The sequence below is a fragment of the Panthera leo genome, chromosome E2, assembly GCF_018350215.1.
Source record: "Panthera leo isolate Ple1 chromosome E2, P.leo_Ple1_pat1.1, whole genome shotgun sequence".
Taxonomy (NCBI): Eukaryota; Metazoa; Chordata; class Mammalia; order Carnivora; family Felidae; genus Panthera; species Panthera leo.
The window spans coordinates 18,426,632-18,446,861 of record NC_056693.1 but is presented as its reverse complement, the minus strand read 5'-3'; the positions used below and the strand labels follow the sequence as shown (position 1 = coordinate 18,446,861).

Here is a 20,230-nt window from a genome sequence, read left to right as displayed (position 1 = left end):
GCCGGTGGGTGGGTCTCGCCCTCCCCGGGGACAGCCACTTAGTACTTGACTAGTTGGGGTTGGGGGGTCACTAGCGCAGTGGGGACCGTGAGTGGTATGGGAGGGTGGGGGAGGGCAGAGGGGAGCCCTGGGTAGGGCAGGGGGCAGCAGGGCAGGGAAGGTGCTCTGGAGAGAAGAGAGGGAATGCAGCCGTCCCTTCCCAGCAGTGTGGGTCTCTGCTGTGATGGGAGCTGGGGAGAGGGAGAGGGAGATGAGGGGCTGGGCAGCAGCGGGGCCCCGCCAGCACGACCCCCTGTGAGAGGCTGTGGCTCTGAGTGGAGCCAGTGTGTGGGGTGAGCAGCTGTTGTCTGTGTTTGGGTGCATGGCTGTCCACAAGCAGGTGTCTGATGGTGACCCTTGGGTGTCTGGGTGTTTATCTGGCCCTGGGGTCTGACGTGGATCGCTCTTGGCTGCTGGCGGGACAGTGTGTATCTGCCTGTGGACACTTCCGGCCGCTTGGCCTGGGCCTCAGCACTCAGTGCTGCCTTTTCCGGGCCAAGCCCCCCATCCCCCCTGTGTAGGACTTCCAGGCTCCAGAGGTCACTGCTGCAGGCAGCAGGGAAGCTGCCAAAGCAAACCAGCCCCCGTGACTTGTAGGAAGGCAGCTGGGGGGGAGGGGGCCGGGGCCAGGGCTGGGGCAGGGACCCGGACTGCCTTGTTCAGGAGCTGCACATGGGGGGCAGGAAATGGCAGGGGCAGTGGCAGGCTTGGGGCTGGGCAGGAGGTGCTAGAGGAAGCAGGGGAGGACAGGGAGGGAGTTAGGCCTGAGCTGGGGCAAGGTGGGGGGGGGGGGCGGGTAGGGCGGGGGCTGGGCCAGAGGCAGGGGCAGAGGCAGGGGCAGGGTGGGCTTGGGGCAGCCGGGGCCCTCTGTCTGGTTGCCTCCAGTTCAAAGGCCCATCCTTCAGTCCTTGCGGGCACCCCCTCAGCCCCACCCCCCACCCCCGGCCTGCTCTGTCTGTCTGCCCAACCCCCCCCCTTCCATGTCCCCTCAGACTGGCACACCTGGGCCCCCTCCAGGCCGGAAGGAGGCGATGCGGGGGCAGGCCGGCCAGGTCCAGCCCCTGCAAACCCTGCCCCACCAGCCAGGTGGCCTCCAGCGTTGCCGATCCCTCCGCCCTGCCCCTCCCCGCCCCTTCCCCCGCCTCCGGCCCAGCCCCCCTCCTCCTCAGGTGAGGCAGCCAGGCCTAGCAGGCCCCACGCCGCCGCTGCCTCTGCCTCCGGGCCACCGCTGCTGCGGGGCCACCATGCTCCTGCCCAGGCCCGGAGACTGACCCGACAAGGGCACTATCTCTCAGCTCTGCCCCCACCTGCCGGACCCCAGGGTAAGGACCGGGGCCCTCAGTTCCAGGCCGGGACACGGGTCCCCTCATCCTCACCCTACCTAGCGCCCACCTCCCGGCAGAGGGGCTCCCAGACGTCTCTCCAAGGACCTTGGAGCTCCAACCCCGGCTCCCTCAGACACAGGGATGGGGCCCCAGTCTCCGCCTCCTCAGACCCGGGAGTCTGGGCTCCTACGCCCCTCCTCCCACATACCCAGCAGTTCAGAGCCCCCAAATGCCTTTTTCCCCAGGACCCAGGAGTTCAGGTCCCCAGCTCTCATCTACTCCCTCAGCCCCAGGAATTCAGACCTTCAGCCCACTCCTCACCAAGGCCCAGGCACGGGGGGCCCCCAACCCTGCAAATCAGGCGTCCCCTGGCTGCTGGTCAGACACTGACCCCATCCTTGAACCCGGCCCGATCTGCGTCCGTGATCACGGCGTGCTCTGGCCAGGGCCCAGTCCCTCCAGCCTCCCTGGATGGGCGCCTGGGACTGGGGGCACCGGGGCTGGGCTCGGCTCCCCCAGGCCCTGCCTCTCGGTTCATCTCCCCACAGGTCCCTCCCCGGCCCAGGAAGTCAGCCTGGGAATCATTAACAAGAGGCCGTGACATGGCGGAGAAAGAGGGTGAGTCCCCTTTTCCTTGAGTCCCAACTTTGGCTCTGCCTGGCGCCCCTCCCTCTGTGCTCTGTTCCCAGCCCTCCACCCCCTCAGAGCCCCCTTGCTCTGGCACCCCTCCTGGGCCCACCCCCAGCCCCTTGTGAAGTCTCTTCCACCTGATTAACTATTAACCAAATTTTCTGTGGGGCTGTGCCACCACCCGCCTTCCCGCTACCCCATATGACCTGCCTGGCTCCATGCCTCAGTTTCCCCTCACACCCCAGTGATCTCTCAGCGAACCCTGGACCGTCTTCTCCTTGGGGCTAAGGTGGGAAGACCAGCTATCATGGTTAAGGACACAGACTCTGGAGCTAAACGCACAGGCCTGTACTTGAACCTGCCACTTTTTTGCTGTGTGGTCTTGTACAACTGACATCGTTTCTCTGGGCTTCATTTTCCCCCTGGGTCAAGCATGGATCCTAATGCTACCAACCTACCTACCTGCCTACGTACAGGGGTTGTTGGGAGCTCGGAACACACACAAGGCACCACTGTGGGGCTTAGCATGTGAGACACATGCCATGAACTGGAGCGGTTATGACAGAGGTCGGCCAACTTGGCGTCCCCGGGACCCGAGACCCCCACCGATTCCAGACATTCCTCCCACCTCCCCGCACTGTGGGCAAAAGAGCAGAGGGAGGACTTTGGACTCGGCCAGGATGGATGGAGAGGGGAGAGGTCGCAGAGAAAGCACTCCAGGAACGATGGGGGAAAACACGCGCCCGAGTGGCTGGCACTGAAGGGCTCTTGGCAGGCCCCGGTGGGGGCTCCAAACAGCCCGCCTCTCCCTCAACCTCTTCCACGCTTGGGGGCCAGCTGGAGGGGCCCGATCAGGGGACGGCCTTTCCTGCCTGCCTCTCCAGTGGGGGCCGGCTCCCTCTCTTCCTCCTGCAACCAGGCTAGCTGGGTTTGGTCCCAGGTGGTGGCACTTTCTGACTGGGAGGCCCCAGATTTATCCTCTCTGGTCCTCAAGCTTTCATCTGTAGAATGGAGATGATACGAAGGCACGCCTCACAGGGTGGCATGAGGGTCTGAATGGCACGCTTGGCAGGAAGGGCTGGCTGTGTTGGCTGAAACGATCAGTGTGGACGCTGCCCTTGTGGGGTCTCAGCACAGTTGGCAGATCAAGCCCCAAGCCGCACGGCTGTGCCCCAGAGCGAGCCCAGGCTCGCAGTGGCTCAGGAGGGGGCACTTGTCCTGGCTGAGCAGGTGGGTGACGGAGCCTGGAACCTCAGGGATGGCATGTCTCCTGGGGTCCCCGGGCCCGGGGCCCCTGTGTGAATGAACCGGGGAGAAAAGCAGGTCATGCCCAGAGGGGTGGCCGGAGATGGTCTGGCTACAGAGAGAAGCAAGGCAGAGTGGGGCTCCAGTGCACCCCCGGGCAGCTCAAGCCGGTCCCGTCACGGCGTCCTGCTGGCGGGGCTGGAGCCGGCAGTCAAACCTGGATATAGATGCTGAGAGGTTCTGGTGCTGCGCCGACTTGCTGGGTGACCCAGGGTAGGTGGCTGCGCCTCTCTGGGCCTCCTTTCCTCATCTGTACACTGGGGACGAGGATAATGATACTGTCCTTATTAACACCTGGTGCAAGGAAGAAAGGGAAGTGCAGGACGGGGCTAGGACAGGGCTGAGAGCCATCCCTGCCTTGTGGCTGCTACATCTGTGTTGCTTTGAAGTGCGCCCAAGGCAGGCTTCTTGGTGCTCCCCGGGGACTCAGAGTTGGAGGAGGCGATACCCGGGCCGACACTCAGGATGAGTAGGGAATAGGTAGGGTGTGCCAGGCAGAGGGAAGAGTGGCTAAAGGCAGGGGCTGACAAGGCGCTGGGTGTGCAGTGGCACATGGGTAATTCGGCTATTTCTGGAGGTGATACCGGAAGTGGAGCTGGGGCAGCGGTGAGGTGAGCAAGCCGGAGCCACGTCTCTTAGGACTCTTTCTGCTGAAGGGCTGGCTGATGCCTTGGCAGTGCTGGGTCTCTCCGCAAGATGGCGCTGGTGGTTAGTCTTCGTTTCTCTTCTACTGACTTGTGTTTTACAAGTTCTGGGGCTTTTGACTGCTCTTTGGAAACTATTGGGTGTCTGATAAAGAAAGCCCCATAAGACTCTCTGGGAATTTGGGGAAACATGTTCAATCCCCGAATCTTTAACAGCGGCACCACAGGGCTGAAGGTCTAAGACTCTGTCCTGGGGACACTGGGGAGCCATGGAGGGTTCTAGGTAAAGAAGGGACAGGATGGATTTTGTGTTTAGGAAGATCTTCGGGCTTCTGTGTGGAGGCTGGACCAGAAGAGAGGCTGAGCGCAGGTGGGGCTGGGAGCAGGGAAGGAGAGGGTGGACAGGAGATGCTCAGGAGGCCTGCAGGCTGCGAGCTGGCAAGCTGTGTGTGTGGCAGGGGGAAGCATCCTGCAGATGAGGGACAGTCCTGAGGATGAGAGCCTCTGACGGGACCTGGGGGTTGGGAGGACATTGAGGCCAGTGTCAGACCAGGAGGGTCCTGTGGGCGGGGACATCTACGAGGCTGCAGGACAGAAAAGGGAAACTGAGGCTGTGGAGGTGTGTGAGACGGATATGGGAGCAGGGGGCCTGAGTGGGGGGAGGCCATGTGCCACCCTATGGACTCCAGGTTTCAGGGAGTAAGAAGAGGGTCAGGGGATGGGGAAGGCCCCATCGGAGAAATGGAAGGAAAATCGGGCACGTGCCGTATCCCGGAGGCCAAAGGAGGGCCCTCCATTCAGGAAGTGGGAGCTGGGTAGGGTGAGGGCTGAGCCACGAGCCTGAGTTTCAAGCCAAGGAACCAAAGATGTCACTTGTGAGGGTTTGCAGCCAAATGGTGGGGGCAGAAGACCTGAGGTAGGGCAGCCTTAGTGCCCTTGGGGGGCAGAGAGCAGTGCCTGCGGCAGAGGCTGGGCAGGCTGCCTCCCAGGCCCGGAGGCTCCCCTGCTTCCCGGGAATCAGGGCAAGGAGGCTGCCTCATGCCCACAGGGAGGACACTTCCTGCCTCCGCAAAGACGAGCCGTGAGGAGGACTCTCACACAGGCGGACCCAGAGTGAAGACGCCTCCTGTCCCCCCACGGGCACCTGTTTTAGGGTTACTCGAAGTCCCCAGATCCAGAAGGCGTGGAAGGAGGTTCTTCCCGCCCCAAGAGACACGGGGTGGCAGCGCTTGGCACCCCGGCAGGCACACCAGAGCCTCCGGGCCGGGCCCAAAGCCCTGACAGGCACCTGAAAACAAAGGGACCAGGACCAGCCTCATGGCTGCAGGGAGTCAAGACCTCCCACCGGAACCAGGAAGGTGGTTGGGGGCAGAGTCGCTGGTGGGCGGGCGTGGGCGGGAGGCCAGGGTTGGCCTGGCCCACTGTGGCCTCTTTGGAGGGAGGGAGTATTTGTTTTCTCATGCCTTGACGGGAACTGCTGGCTTCTCAAATTCTTAAGACACCCAGACGCCGGCCGTCCCAGGAGGATCCTGGACCAGGCCTTGCACCGTTCTGGGTGCTGGTCTGGCCCTGTGCCCACCAGCTGTACTACCACGACATGGAGGGGAGAGCTGGGAGCTCCTGCTGCCCCGGGGACGGCCTGCAGGTGCCAGGGACAGCTGGGCACACGCCAGGCCCTGCCAAAGGCTTTTAGCAGCCCTGCATCTTCGGCCCTCCCGCAATCCCTAGCCAAAGGGGTTGGCTCTTAGTCCCCAGGGCCTCTGTCACACTGGGAATAAAACCCCCCTTCTCCTCAGGCTACTGGCCTCCCTGGTTGGTCCCAGCCTCGGTGCCTGCCTTCCCCCAAGCTCATGCCATTCTGGCCACATCAGTGGCCTCTCTCAAACAGATCATATGCTTATTTTTGCCTCAAGGATTTTGCCTGTGCTGTTCCCTCAGCCCACAGCGCTCTTCCTTGAGATCTTTACATGGCTGGTGTCACCCTTCAGGTCTCTGCTCAAAAGTCCCCTCTTGGGGAGACCTTCCCTCAGCACCCTCCAGAGGCCACCTGCTGCCCTGACCTGCATTATTTCCTTCATAGACTTCGCCACAGTCTGGAAATGATCGAGTTTGCTTACTTGTTTATGTTTTCCCCTCAACCTTACACATATGAGAATGTGAGCCCCACGAGAGCGAGCATCTCACCTGTTTCGTTTTGGGATGTGTCTCCTGAGCCTAGAACGGGGCCAGGTACAGTGGGTGCTCCAACAGGACAATGAATGAATAGAGCTCCATTTACCAATGAGAAAAGTGAGGCCCAGAGAGGTGAAGGGTATTGCCCAGGACCACACAGCTCTAATGTAAAAGCATTTATTGAGAACTTGTTCTATGCCGGGCATTATAGCACGGGGAGAGGTAGCATGGCTTAGTGGTTCTACACTTGGGCCCCAGCACCAAACGTGCCCGGGGTTCAGGACTCAGCACTGCCTCTTGCTGGCTGAGTCACCCTAAGCATGTGACTCCACTTCTCTGAGCCGTAGTGCTTCCTGCTTGAAGAATGGGAACCATAATTGAAATGAGGCCTGAGTAAGTGAATGCATTTAGAGTAGTGCTTGAGAAAATAAGCCTGTGATTAGAGTTTGGCTATTATTTAAGAGAACTTGAAAGTATTATTTTTAGGTGAGTGCTGGGAGGATGCCCATTAAATAGATGAGAAAGCTGAGGCTCAAAGAGGTGATGCCACCTGTCCAAGGTCCCAGGGAGGGAGGGGTAAGGCCGACATTTAAAATGTTTTTTAATGTTTATTTATTTATTTATTTATTTATTTATTTATTTGTTTATAGCATGGATTCTTTAACTCTTTTTTTTTTTTTTAACGTTTATTTATTTTTGAGACAGAGAGAGAGCATGAACAGGGGAGGGTCAGAGAAAGAGGGAGACACAGAATCTGAAACAGGCTCCAGGCTCTGAGCAGTCAGCACAGAGACCGACGCAGGCCTCGAACCCACGGACCGCAAGATCACGACCTGAGCCGAAGTCGGCCGCTTAACCGACTGAGCCACCCAGGCGCCCCAATGTTTATTTATTTTTGAGAGAGAGAGAGACAGACAGAGGGATACAGAGCATGAGCGGGGGAGGGGCAGAGAGAGGGAGACCCAGAATCCGAAGCAGACTCCAGATTCCGAGCTGCCAGCACGGAGTAAGACCAATATTTCAAAGTGGGGCTTGCGAATTTTCAAACTTAGGTTCTTACCCTCCAGGGGCACATTTGACCTTGGAGCTGGGTCCTGCGGGAGAGGTCTGGCTTTGGGAGAATACCCAAGGACGGAGGGACCGGAGCAGACTGGTGGTGAGGAAATGCCAAACAGGAGGGAAGTGAGCTGCCAAGGGGGCAAAGGTCAAGGGTCACAAGAACCTCTGAGAGAGTTATCAGAAGTGAGAGTTTCGAGAAAAGGGTGCAACACGATGAAGGAGATAGCAAAGTGCGGAAGCGCCTGTCATGTGTCACCGACACTGGGGAGGAGAGATCCTTACCCGGCGGGAGTGCGGCTGTCCCGGCCACGCCCCTTCCCAGCGGGAAGCCTTGTGGAGCTGGACACCTGGTTGTCCACGCTGTAGGGGAGGGACGGCCCTGAGAAACTGGGCCCAGGGCATGGCAGGCTCAGGCGTGCTAAGTTAGCCCTGGGGGCTAAGAGCTGGCTCCGTGCCCAGACCCTGCCGTGACGAGGACAGGCCTGGCGGTGGCTCCGGCACGGTGTCTGTTGCAGGTGGCCGGACTGTGCCATGCTGTTCCGGACCCAAGGTGGCAGCCCTCGCTGCGGGGACACTGCTGCTCCTGACGGCCATCGGGGCAGCATCCTGGGCCATTGGTGAGAGTGGCCTCTGGGCCTCTACCCTCCCCTGCCCCCTGCAGCCCCCCCCGCCGCCTGCCTGCCCTCACCTCTACCTTCTCTGCAGTGACCTTTCTACTCAAGAGTGATCAGGAGCCGCTGTATCCGGGTGAGTAAAGCAGGCTGGGAGCCTTTGGGAAGCCCTGGAGGACACATGTCCCTGGTGGGAGCTCCAGAAAAAAGGTCCTGAGTGACTGCGGGAGCCAGTGCAGAGAAGTTAGCGGCGGTGTTGTGCCGTGTGGAGGGCCTGCTCTGGGCCAGGCACTGTTCTAAGCACTTCACTTGTCTGGTGTCTCTTAGACTCTTAAGTGCATGACCCGCTTGGTGCATCGTGAAATTAAATTAGGGAGTTGAAAACCGCATTTTGAAAATAGATTAGATTAGAAAATACCACAGTGTACCTCTCTCCGTAAGAAAAAGTTTTGTGAATCTTCTGTTTCGGTTTTACGAGAGTGGTACTGTTTATCAGTCCGTTTTACAGATGGGGAAACTGAGGCTCGGAGCAACGCAATGATTCGCCCCAGAAAGCACAGGTTCAGGGCTACGCTGTGATGTAAAATGTGTTCCTTACTGCGAGGCAAGGTCAAAACCTGTCTGAGGGGTGCCGTATGAATTCGGCGACCCATTCTAGTTCTTCTGGGAGGCGGCTGCTGTCATGACCCCCATTTACAGATGTGGAAAATGAGACCAGAGAGGACACACAGCTGGTAGATGATGAGGCCAGGAATAGCTGTTAGGCTTGCCTGGTAGAGCTGTGTCTGCAGGCAGCTGAGAATGAATGGCCACACTAATAATAGATACAGACACTAAATGTGGAATGAATGGATGAATTTTCCCAGATGCCAGCCCCGGGCTGCCGTTCTGTGGCCCAGAGCAGCAGGAAGAAAGGGGAACTTAAGTGTCGGCATGTATTTTTCACTCCCGTGAGCCTCATCAATTCCATAAAGGGCTCTGCTCACGTCAAGAGAAGAAATGAAAATCCAGACAAGGGAAGCCTACGTCCATGTTGGTCATCATCTCAGCACTTGGCATGTACAGGTGCCGGGCGCAGGCCCCTGGGCTCTATGCTGTCACTTCATTAACCCTCCCCTAAAGCTCATTTTAATGTGGGGAGGCCGAGGCACAGAAAGGCCCAGTGATTTACTGCAGGTCTCAGAGCTAGTAAGCGGCGGGGTCTGGGATCTGAACCCAGGTAGCCTAGATCTGCTTTTGTGCAGAACAACTACACTCTGTTGTTTCTCGAGAAATAGCCAAGCAACTCGCCATAGTGACGGCTAACATCTGCCAGGCCCTGGCTGTAAATTTTGCACCATACCCTGTGAATTTGGAGCTGTTATCATCCCCGTTTTTCAGAAGGGGGTAACTGAGGCCCAGTGAAGTGAAGACCACACACTGAATAAGCGGCAGGACAGAGGGGTCGTGCCCCTGCCGAAAACCCCTCCATAGCTCCCCACTGCCGCTGGGCTAAAATCTCAACCCGTTGCGGCTCCAAGGCTCCTAGGGTCCATCCCCCTCTTCCGCCCGCACCTCACGCTTGCGTCTGGCACTCGCCAGGGTCCACTCTCATGCCCTTGAAGAACCCTCCCGGTCCCACAGTCTTTGCTTATCACCTCTTTCCAGCTCACACCTAGAAGCAGTTTCAAGGTTCCGCACCGTCACTGCTGAGCTCTGGGGCCTCCTACCGGTCCTGCCCCGCCTGAGTCCCAATAGCCTCATCTGTAAGCGGCGAGGGGCGCGGGGGAGAATGAGAGATGATGGTCCGTGCAGTGCTTGGTTCTCAGCCACTTGGTAAATACTGCTTTTGTGTCTCACCTTCAGGCTTTAAGGTTCCTGAGCAAGGCCTTCCTGCACCCCAGACCTCATGCTCCCCCCGACCCCACCACCATCCGTGTTGCCGCGGTAAAACTCTCCTCACACTGATAATTATGTACTTCTGGTGCATTTTAGTAGGGCAGGGGCACGTTGTTTGCTGTCCTAGACGGTGTCCTGCATCTAAGTCGGTGCTCAGGGAGTCTTTGCTTAAATGAATACACACAAGTTGCCATTGAACTACCCTGTTCTTGGCCTCCAGCTGGAAAGTAACTAGGCCGTGATTCAGACAGAGCTCCGGCCAACGTCAGCACTACTGCTCAAGTTATACTTGGGTTTTCCAAAACTGCTGGGAAATTACAAAACAAACAAACAAACAAACAAAAACAGACGCAAAACTATATCCCCACCTCATTTTCCTGGGATTTTCACACCTCTAACTATATCACACAATTTAGTAAGCCAGCCAGGTGACCCGGAACACATTTTTTTTTTTTCTTTCAAATAATTCAAACAAGAATAAAGAGTTGAAAAGTGAGAAACAGTGGCACAGAACGTGGCTTCAAAAATAATTGGAGGGGGCATTTGATATTCCCTCCCCGCATCTCCCCCAACCCATATCCATAAAGTGATCATTTTTTCCCTAAGGCCTCACCCTATCTGGAACACTTGGAAACTTTTCACCCCCAGCTGATGGTTTGAACCCCAAGTCTTGGTCTTGGAATGCGGGGTGGTGGGCGCCATCCAGCAGAGGCACCAGGCATCGCCTGCCCCCACCTCAGAGCAGGAGGCCATAATTAAGGCAGGACAGCCAGGAGGCTCTTAGTGCTAGCTGGGGGAAGTGTGCCCAGGGTGGGGCCGGTGAAAGTCCAGGTGAGACCCTCAGAAGCAGCAGTGAGTATGTAGGCTGGCAGGCCTGGGTTCAAATTCTTTGCTGGTTCTTAGCGGTAGGTTCCTGGGCAAGTATGTCCTCTCTGAGGCTCAGTTTCCCGATCTGCAAGATGGGCATAGAAGGGGTCTCTATGCCCTAGGATGGTTGTGAGATTCACAAGCCACCCCCCCCCCCCACCAGATATGACATAGCATAACATGGTCCAACCCACTGACGTCCCTCCGCTGTCACTGTTTGGCCCTCAGAAGGGGAAGTGGCTGGACAGGCCGCCTAGGGCAACATTCACAGCTTGGGGTTTGGAGTGGCGAAGCCTGGGTGCGAACCCTCTCTGCTTCTCACTCACCCGGTGATGTTGGACAAGTCAGCCCGTCTCTCCGAGCTTGAGCCCCTCCTCTGACCAAAATGGGGATCTCTGTGGCTTCGGGGTGGTGTGGCAAGGCCCTGCTGTTGGTGGTCAGGGAGAGCACGAGGCATAGTGCTGGGCACCTAGCAGGATCTCAGCACGCAGCCCTGCCTCCCTTGTCCAGATCCGTGGGGCTATGGGAAGACCACTCGGCTTGGGTACGGCCTCGCCGGCTTCCTCCTGAGAGGTTGGCAAACTGAGTTTGCCCCAGATTTGGTTTCTTAGAATGTGCTCTGCCTTAATTATGGCCTTAGAATGCAGGAAGCTCGGGAGAAAAGGACCCAGGAGGTCACAGCTGGTCCTTCCCCAGACCTGCTCCCCCCGCCCCCTTCCCCATCCTGGTCAACGGCAGCTCCATCCTTCTATGGCTCAGGCTGAACACCGTGGAGTTGTCCTTGACCCCTGTCCTTCCTTCACAGCCACGTCCACTCTGCCAGCAAACCCTGTCCCTGCGACCCAGAGTCTAAACCCTTCGCCCCCACCGTCCCTGCCCCTGGCCCAGCTTCCATCCACCCCCTCCTGGACACCACCGCAGCCCCTCCCCAGGTTCCCCACTGCTCTGCTCCCGGCCCACAGGCAGAGGGAGCCTTGTGAACCCCCGAGTCGGGTCAGGGCCTCCCGGCTCAGCCTCCCCTGGCTGCCCCTCTCTTCGGGGAGAAGCAAAGTCCTGGTGTTGACCCAGCCTACCTCCCAGCTCCTCTGCCTCTCGCTCACTCTGCTCCGGCCTCCTTGCTGGTCCTCCCCCACCGCACCCCCCACCAGCCTTGGGTTCTCTGTACTCGCAGGTCCTGTGGCCTAGTTCTCTGTTCCCTCGCCTACCTTCCCGACTCTCTCCCCTCCTTCAGATCTACATTCACACTCCACCTCCTTAACGAAGCTCTCTCCGTGCCCGCCTATGGAAAATGGCAGCTTCACCCCGCACGCCAGTACGCCCCTGCCTCTGTCAGGCTTGATTTGTCTCCCCGGCTCCTTTTGTGACACACCATCTATTTTACTCATTTGTCCCTTTCATTCCCCGTCTCACCTACTGGCCTTTGAGTTCCACAGAGCAGGGGTTTTGTCTGATTCGCTTATTGCTTTGGCAATTTGTCCACTGCCCAAAACGGAGCCAGGCCGTGCTGAGGGGTAAATGTAAATACATACGCCTGAGGCCTGTGACCTGGCTTAGGTGTGGAAAGGGGTCCTCTGGCCATGTGGGGAGCAGCCTGGGAGGGGCTAAGAGGGCCTTCAGTTCTCAACACAACCGGCCCCAGACATGAGGAACCCCCCATGGGCTCTCTCCAGCCTTACTGTGTCTCCACCCCACCTCTTCTCACAGCTTGTGATGAGGTGTTTGGTTGAGTGACTTTTTTTCTGCTGTCTGTCTTTCCCACCCCTGGACTTGGGCTTGGTGAGGGCACAACCCAGGGCTGCCTAGGTCATCTTTGTGCCCCCAGCATCACCCCACACAGGACTGGGTACGGAGTATATGTCTAGTTAACACTTATCTGGTGAATGAATGAATGAATGAATGAATACTACTTGGAGAAGTGCCATGGATTTTAGTATATTCAAGGCTTGGACAAGTCTTGCAGAAAGGATAGCTTTTCTTTCTTTCTTTCTTTCTTTCTTTCTTTCTTTCTTTCTTTCAAAAAAACTATAGGGTATCTAGATACTTTGGCAATCTGATGTGTCAAGGGTCTTCAGGCTGCAGAAGACAAAAGGAAAAAAGAAACAAACTGGTTAAACAGAAAGGGAAATGATGAACTTACTTCTCCAACAGTTCTGGGGGTCTTGCAAGCCTGGCTTCATCAAGGGGCAGATCTTGGCTTTCCTCCGCGTTGGCTGAGTTTTCCCCTCCTGGGGGTAAAGATGGCCCCGGGAGATCCAGCCGCACACGCCATCCTCTCTGGAGCTCGCTGGAAACCGCTTCCCTCTTCCCAAATGGCCAAGCAAAGGGTCAGACTAGCGGTGCATGTGCAGCCGGCTCAGGCAGCCCGGCGGCCACAGGAAGGTCCCCGGGTTCCCAGCCCATAGGGGCCCCCCAGCTCCTATTGGCTCCGCGGAGACCCTGGCCTGGAGCCCCGCAGGGTCGGGCGGGCAAGCGGGTGGGCACAGCGGGGAGGTGACCCAGGCGGCCGTCCTGTCGCCCTGCAGTGCAGGTCAGCCCTGCCGACGCCCGGCTCATGGTGTTCGACGACACGGAGGGCACGTGGCGGCTGCTGTGCTCCTCGCGCTCCAACGCCGGGGTGGCGGGCCTGGGCTGCGAGGACATGGGCTTCCTCAGGTAGCGGGCGGCCCTCGGGGGGTGGGCGGGCGGCGCGGGGCGGGAGGAGCAGGCCTGACCCCTGCCTGCCCAGGGCCCTGGGCCACTCGGAGCTGGACGTGCGGACGGCGGGCGCCAACGGCACGTCGGGCTTCTTCTGCGTGGACGAGGGGAGGCTGCCGCTGGCCCGGAGGCTGCTCGAGGTCATCTCTGTGTGGTGAGGAGGGCAGCGGGCAGGGGCGCCCACCCGCCTGCGGTCGGTGCCCTTTCTTCCATCTTAATTGGCCTCTCTTTTTATTTCTGCCTCTGCCCCTGTCTTTCTCTCACAGTGACTGTCCCAGGGGCCGTTTCCTGGCTACCGTCTGCCAAGGTGAGACCCTGAAACTCAGAACCCTCTCCCTTAGGCCCTCCCCCCAAACCCAGAGCAGGGCCATGTCCCATCAGGCACCCCCCCCCCGCCCCCCCCCCCCCCCCCCCCCCCCCCCCCCCACTGGCCATATCCAACCCTACAAAGATGGAGCTGTGTCCTCTCAGACTCCCCCAGGATGGCAGGGCCTTGTCCCCATAGATCCCCAAGGATGGGGCTGTGTCCTGAGGTTCCAGGCCCTCCCGGGGCCCTCGTGACGACTCCGCCTCTCCCACAGATTGTGGCCGTCGGAAGCTGCCTGTGGATCGCATCGTGGGGGGCCAAGACACCAGCCTGGGCAGGTGGCCGTGGCAAGTCAGTCTTCGCTACGATGGAGCTCACCTCTGTGGAGGGTCCCTGCTCTCTGGAGACTGGGTGCTGACAGCTGCCCACTGCTTCCCTGAGTGAGCGTCCCGTAGCGCTGAGGGGGAGAGGCGACGTGGGACGGGCCATGCCCAGGCAGCTGCCATCCTCCTCTCCTGTCCCCTGGCAGGCGGAACCGGGTCCTGTCCCGATGGCGGGTATTTGCCGGAGCTGTGGCCCAGGCCTCCCCCCATGGCCTGCAGCTGGGGGTGCAGGCAGTGGTGTACCACGGGGGCTACCTCCCCTTTCGAGACCCCAACAGCGAGGAAAACAGCAATGACATCGCCCTGGTCCACCTGTCCAGCCCCCTGCCCCTCACGGGTAAGTCTGGAGATGAGCCTTGGCCTTGGGGACTCCAGAGGCTGGGAGGAGAGAGGACGGAGCCATAGGAATCCACGGGGGTAAGGGAAACGATCTTGACGGGCACGCGTCAAACAGGGATGACTGGTGCAGCCACTTTGAAAAACCACCCGGCAATTCCTCGAAAGGTCAAACATGGAGTTACCATTGGGCCCAGCAAATTCCACCCCAGGGTACACGCCCGGTAGAAACGGAAACACATGTCCGCACAGAATCTCACGCACAGATGTTCAAGGCAGCTCGGTTGACGACAAGCAAAAGATGACAACCCACACGTCTGACAAACGGATGAACAGAACGTGGTCCATCCACACACGAAAGGAGTGACAGGGTACCGACATAAGACACTCAGATGAGCCTTGAAAACACTGTGCTAAACCAAAGTCAGACACAAAAGGCCGCTCTATGATCCCGTTAAAATGAAATTCCAGAATGGGCAGGTGTGGGGACAGAGAAAGATCACTGGTTACCAGGGGGTAAGGGAGGTATGAGGTAGGGGCGAGGCTGGGGTGGGGAGATTGGGAGGGGATGAGTCAAGAATACAGGACCTCTTTTGTTCCAAAATGGATCGCCAGGCACCCAACTCTATGTGAACCCACTAAAAAGCCATTGACTCGTACACTCGAAGAGGGCGACCTGCATGGTGTGTGCATTACGTCTCAAAAGAGCTGTTACCAACAAATATAGTTAAGATGAAATGAAGAGGGGCGCCCGGGTGGTTCAGTCGGTTGAGCGTCCGACTTCTGCTCAGGTCATGATCTCGTGGTTCGTGAGTTCCAGCCCCGCATCGGGCTCTTGTGCTGAGAGCTCAGAGCCTGGAGCCTGCTTCGGATTCTGTGTCTCCCTCTCTCTCTGCCCCTCCCCTGCTCACGGTCTGTCTCTCCCTCTCTCTCAAAAATAAACATAAAAAAAAATTAAAATGAAAAAGATGAAATGAAGAAGGCTTTTAAAATACACAGATGAATCAGAGAGGGACTCAGAAGTTAGCCCCTCTGCAGTTCTCTGGGGCATTTCCTTGCTGTCAGGGGGCAAGACTCCCCTTGGGGGCCAGGACGCTTCTCCAGGGCCTGCCTCTGGATTGAGAGCAGACCTTGGGCTTCCGCTTTCAGCAGGCCACAGTGTGGTGACACTAATCATAAAAACAATGGCCACGAAGTCGTAGTAATGACGACGATGAGCCTCTGTCAGGCAACGGTACAATGATAATGAAATAGTACAATTAGCCCCCACGGCAGCCTGGGGAGGGTGGGTCCTCCTCTAATCCTGCGTTCCCACATGGGGAAAGATCCCGACACAGAGAAGGGAACTCTGCTCCAAAGTCCCACAGCTGGAAAATGGCAAAGATCTGAGCCAAGCCTGCCTGGCGTGGGAATCTGTGCGTGTAACCCCCAGGCTGTGCTGCTAGGGCTGTTTTGTGGTTTCTATTATACTTATTTTTATGCCTATTTTCTTTTGAATGGTCCATGTTATTGGTTTTCCCATCGAAGGGGATGATGCACATTTTGCTTTTTTCTTTTGTTTTTATTTGAGAGAGAGAGAGAGAGAGAGAGAGCATGCACCAGTGGGGGAGAGAGAGGGGGAGAGATCCAAACTGGGCTCCACGCTGACAGCACAGAGCATGTGGGACTTGAACCCACGAACCATGAGATCGTGACCTGAGCCACCCAGGCGCCCCAGATACACTTTTTTTTTAAAAACAAAGCCTTGTCTTTGGGGGTTACAAATACTGAAGTAAAGAAGTGTCCGTGGAAGCACAGGAGGAGGGGGTGGGAGTGGCTTCAGTTCGAGACACGAGGCCGAGGGGGTAACAGCATAGGATTTGGGATCAGATTCCGGGGCTTGCCGTCTGTGGGATCTTGAGTGTGTGGCTTCACCTCTGTCTGTGCCTCAGTTTCCCTGATCCATTAAATGACCGCCTAGGGTTTTTGAGATGATTAAAAGGGGAATGTGAGTAAAGAGCTTCGAGCGATGGCAGCACACACAGTGAGCACCCAGTTCGTGTGAGCAGTCACTGCTTTTGTCGTTTATTACTGTGACTCATTCATGTGAGCATTTCCTATGTGTCAGGTGGGCTGCTCAGTGCTTCGCCAGTTTCTCACCACACCCTCTGGGGGAAAAGATTATTCTGTCCATTTTATAGCGTAGAGCTCCGAGGCTCAGGCGCGTGAAGTCACCAGCAGGGAGCATTCAAACCCTCTGTGCGTGTTGTGCACGGCACGAGGACATCGCATCCCAGGGGCACCATTCTCACTGTTGTGGGCATAGACCTGTGTATCTACTGTGATGATTTTCTGGCAGTTGGAAGTCACGGATGTAAAGATAGGGATGCCTTTTCCTACTTCTCACAAAGGCACCCTCTCGGCAGGGGCTGGCCCTGTGGGCCGTGGTTAAGAACACCGGCTCCGGAATCAGGCCGACCTGGGTTCCAGTTCTAGCTCTGTCACTGAGTCGTTATGAGACTCTGGACAAGTGACTTGGCTTCATGTCCCTCCTCTGGAAATGGGCTAACAGTACCCCTCCCCTCCCCCCCCCGGGCTGATGGGAGTTTGGAGGATACAGGAAAGCGCCTTGTACACGGTTAACTCAGTTGATGGCAACTCTTCCCGTGGTCATTTTAAAAGAACCGAGGAAAGGGTGTGCCGGGGCGCTTGAGGCCGCCGGACAGGGGTTTGGTACAAGGTGGGCCAGGCTGGTAGAGGCTGGACCACGTGGTCTCTCGCACAGAATACATCCAGCCCGTGTGCCTCCCGGCTGCCGGCCAGGCCCTGGTGGATGGCAAGATCTGTACCGTAACCGGCTGGGGCAACACACAGTACTACGGTGAGTCCCGTCCTCTGTCTGCGGAGCCGCCGTCAGGGAGACTGAGCTGGGCTGGGGAAAAGCAGTCCGGCTGGTCGAATGCTTCTGGGCCCCGGGGCATAGGGACGCTGAGGAGCCTGGGCGGGGGGCACCAGGAGGGAAGGGGGCCGCGCACGCTCCCCAGCCTTGGCCAGCCTTGCCCGCACACCCCCAGGCCAACAGGCTGGGGTACTCCAGGAGGCCCGAGTCCCCATAATCAGCAACGATGTCTGCAACGGCCCCGATTTCTACGCGAACCAGATCAAGCCCAAGATGTTCTGTGCCGGTTACCCTGAGGGTGGCATCGACGCCTGCCAGGTGAGGGACTGTGTGGGGTAGCCCCTAGCCCCTGCCACTCCGGGGATGGAGACCCAGGGCAGGGGGCGGTCGGGCTCCCTATCTCAGGCCCAGGGGGCTCTGTGGCCACAGCCGCTGGCCATTCAAGAGGGCCTCCTGGATGCCCTCTCGGCCTCCAGCCAGGCCTCCCCTTCCCCCACCAGGGTGACAGCGGTGGCCCCTTCGTGTGTGAGGATAGCATCTCTCGGACGCCACGTTGGCGGCTGTGTGGCATCGTGAGCTGGGGCACCGGCTGTGCCCTGGCCCAGAAGCCAGGTGTCTACACCAAAGTCAGTGACTTCCGGGAGTGGATCTTCCAGGCCATAAAGGTGAACGTTGGGCCCAGATGGGAGCCAGAGGGCGGGAGTGTTTGGGACTCTAATGGGGAAAAGGGAGAAGGCGGGGTTTTCTGGAAACCTGTGCTCAGGCCTAGAAGAGGGCGGCCTAGGGAACAGCTGGATTTCAGAGGGCTTCTGGGGAGGGGAGGGGAGCTGTGGGACTGGGGAAACCTCTCAGTCCTCAGAAGCCCCCAGCTGTCTCTCCCCAGACTCACTCCGAAGCCAGCGGCATGGTGACCCAGCTCTGACCTGCGGCTTCTCCTTGAAGTGCACGCCTCCAGGGCCCAAGTTCGCCTAGGTGGCTCCAGCCCCACCTGGTGGGGTTCACCCTGGCCTGGAATGGGACATTTTTCTTCTTGGGCTGAGCCCACAGGTCCAAGGGTACCCTCCCTCCAGGCTCCTCTCTTCCACAGTGGCGGGCCCACTCAGCCCTGGGACCACCCGAGCCTCACCCTCCTGACCCCCCTGTAAATATTGTTCTGCCATCTGGGGACCCCCATCTAGGTGCCCCTGATGACAGGATGCTCTTTAAATAATAAAGATGGTTTTGATTAACGTGGCCTCTGAGTTTGCAAATGGCAACAGCAATGAGGACATTTGTGGGGGAGGGAAGAGAGAAGTTAGGGACTGGCACAAATCAGGCAGGGAGCATTATCCTCCAGTCCCCACTGGCTTAAGAGGAAAAAAAATAATAATTGGTTCACTTAGCTGAAACTGCCCTGGAGCAATCGGCTTCAGGTACTGTTGGATCCAGCTGCTCATATACTTTTTTATCGGGACTGTGCCTCATTTCTTCTCTCAGATCTACTTTTCTCCATGCCAGCTTTATTTCCAAGAAGACTCCACTACAACCAGAGACAGAGATGTCCCCCCCCCACTCAACCCAAATACAAGGCTTATCTTCACGGACCACTTAGCAGCCCCAGTGGAAAGCGAATTCTTAACCAGTAGCTACAGCAAGGTCCAGGCCTGGCTCTCTCTGGACAGATTCGGGTCATATCCTCATCCCTCATCAAATCACTGCACGTAATGCATGGAGTTAGGAAGGTTGACCCTCAAGAACTGTATGACTTGACTATAGGGTGTTCCCCAATGGAAAATGGGGCACTTTTTCTAAAAACATGATGTGGATACCCAGTGGGGGAAAAAAGACGTTCATCATAGGCCAACACAGGAAACTGGGTCCCTGTAGGATGGAGACAGGAGTGCCAGGCCCTGTGAGCAGAACCTGAGACAAACACCCCTTCCTTGGTCTGGGCTGGAGGTCGGGTCCCAGCTTCCCCGGGTTCCCTAGAGCATCTGCAGATCTCCTGGAGGCCTGCCGGCCACCAGGGGGTGCTGCTGCCCCTAAACTGGGAGAAATCAAGTGTTTTCTGCCCTGGTCTTATCCATGTGTTGCTGACAACCAGCTGGTCTGCAGGAAAATGCTCACGGGTGCCTGCTTCCCATGACTTTCGGTGATAAAAATTATAATGTGTTGTCCATCCGAGCAATTTCCTAAAACATGAATAGACACAGGAAAGTGCCTTTGGATAACTGAGCGTTTGGAAAATGCTCCGAGCCTCACTCCCTGGATACCAAACCCTTAGTGTGGTTGATCCTCACCATCGCTTTGCTTTGTCCTTTGGGAGCACCTCAGCCCCGCCCGACCCCCTCCTCCCGTCTCATCCGCAAGCTCCAGGCAGGTTTTCCAAATGTCCGCATGTGAACGGACCATCCTACCCATCCCATCTGGGACTCGACTTGCACATCGTGAACATAAATTTTCTTTTGCAATTAGCTGAAAAATGACCCGTACGTGTGTTGTATGAAGCTCAGGGCTTCTGAGAGAACATGGCCCACCGTAGGGGTCCTGAGCAGGTGGAGCCAAGTCCTGGAGGAGGTTACCCTGGCAGGAGGGGCTGGGCAGAGCAGACATGACCTTGCTCTGCAAGGGACTGAAGAGGGCACGGCCTGCCCTGGGGCTCTGAGGGGACACAGCCCTGCTCTAGCGGATCTAGTGGACGTTTGGGCATTAAAAGTCGATAACAGATGTACTGAAAACATGCCAGCCATGGGGCGGCGCTGGCTTCTGCGACCATTATTGCGCCCACTCAATAGCCATTTACCAGTTTCCTTTATTTGCTGAGGGTCGGTGAGCCTCAGTTTCTCCTCTTGTCCCCACCCACCTCGCCCCCTCCCCAAGGAGCCACGCAGATATGAGAAAACTAATGACAACACAGGACTGTTTTGATGTTCTGCTGAGGTCTTGGTCTTCAGAAAAGTCGAAGATCAACACTCTTATTTCCGTGTCATTGGCACGCATCTCGGAGCCAGAACTATTCGGCCCACCGGGTGTAACCCTATCCGGGACACAAGCAGGGGTTTGCGCTCATAGACTTTTTATCTGAATATTCGCTTTCAAATATAGAAAAGCCTTCTGGATGAC

The 20,230-nt window shown here is 57.6% G+C and overlaps 1 protein-coding gene across 1 annotated transcript; it reads left to right on the top strand.

Moving 5' to 3' along the window:
- The first annotated feature begins 1,176 nt into the window (after positions 1-1,176).
- HPN (hepsin) lies at positions 1,177-18,281 on the top strand. The gene is made up of 13 exons (XM_042919098.1): positions 1,177-1,361; positions 1,913-1,982; positions 7,690-7,791; positions 7,880-7,921; positions 13,053-13,182; positions 13,256-13,378; positions 13,491-13,531; positions 13,806-13,971; positions 14,061-14,251; positions 17,015-17,110; positions 17,304-17,446; positions 17,629-17,793; positions 18,012-18,281. Exons 2-13 carry the CDS (start codon positions 1,967-1,969, stop codon positions 18,048-18,050), a joined length of 1,254 nt encoding a protein of 417 aa, XP_042775032.1. The 5' UTR covers positions 1,177-1,361; positions 1,913-1,966; the 3' UTR covers positions 18,051-18,281.
- Positions 18,282-20,230: the final 1,949 nt, after the last annotated feature.

Coding starts and splice junctions, on each gene's coding strand:
- HPN (XM_042919098.1), top strand. Junction 13,972..14,060: donor GCTGCCCACTGCTTCCCTGA/GTGAGCGTCCCG, acceptor GTCCCCTGGCAG/GCGGAACCGGGTCCTGTCCC. Junction 17,794..18,011: donor GGATCTTCCAGGCCATAAAG/GTGAACGTTGGG, acceptor GTCTCTCCCCAG/ACTCACTCCGAAGCCAGCGG.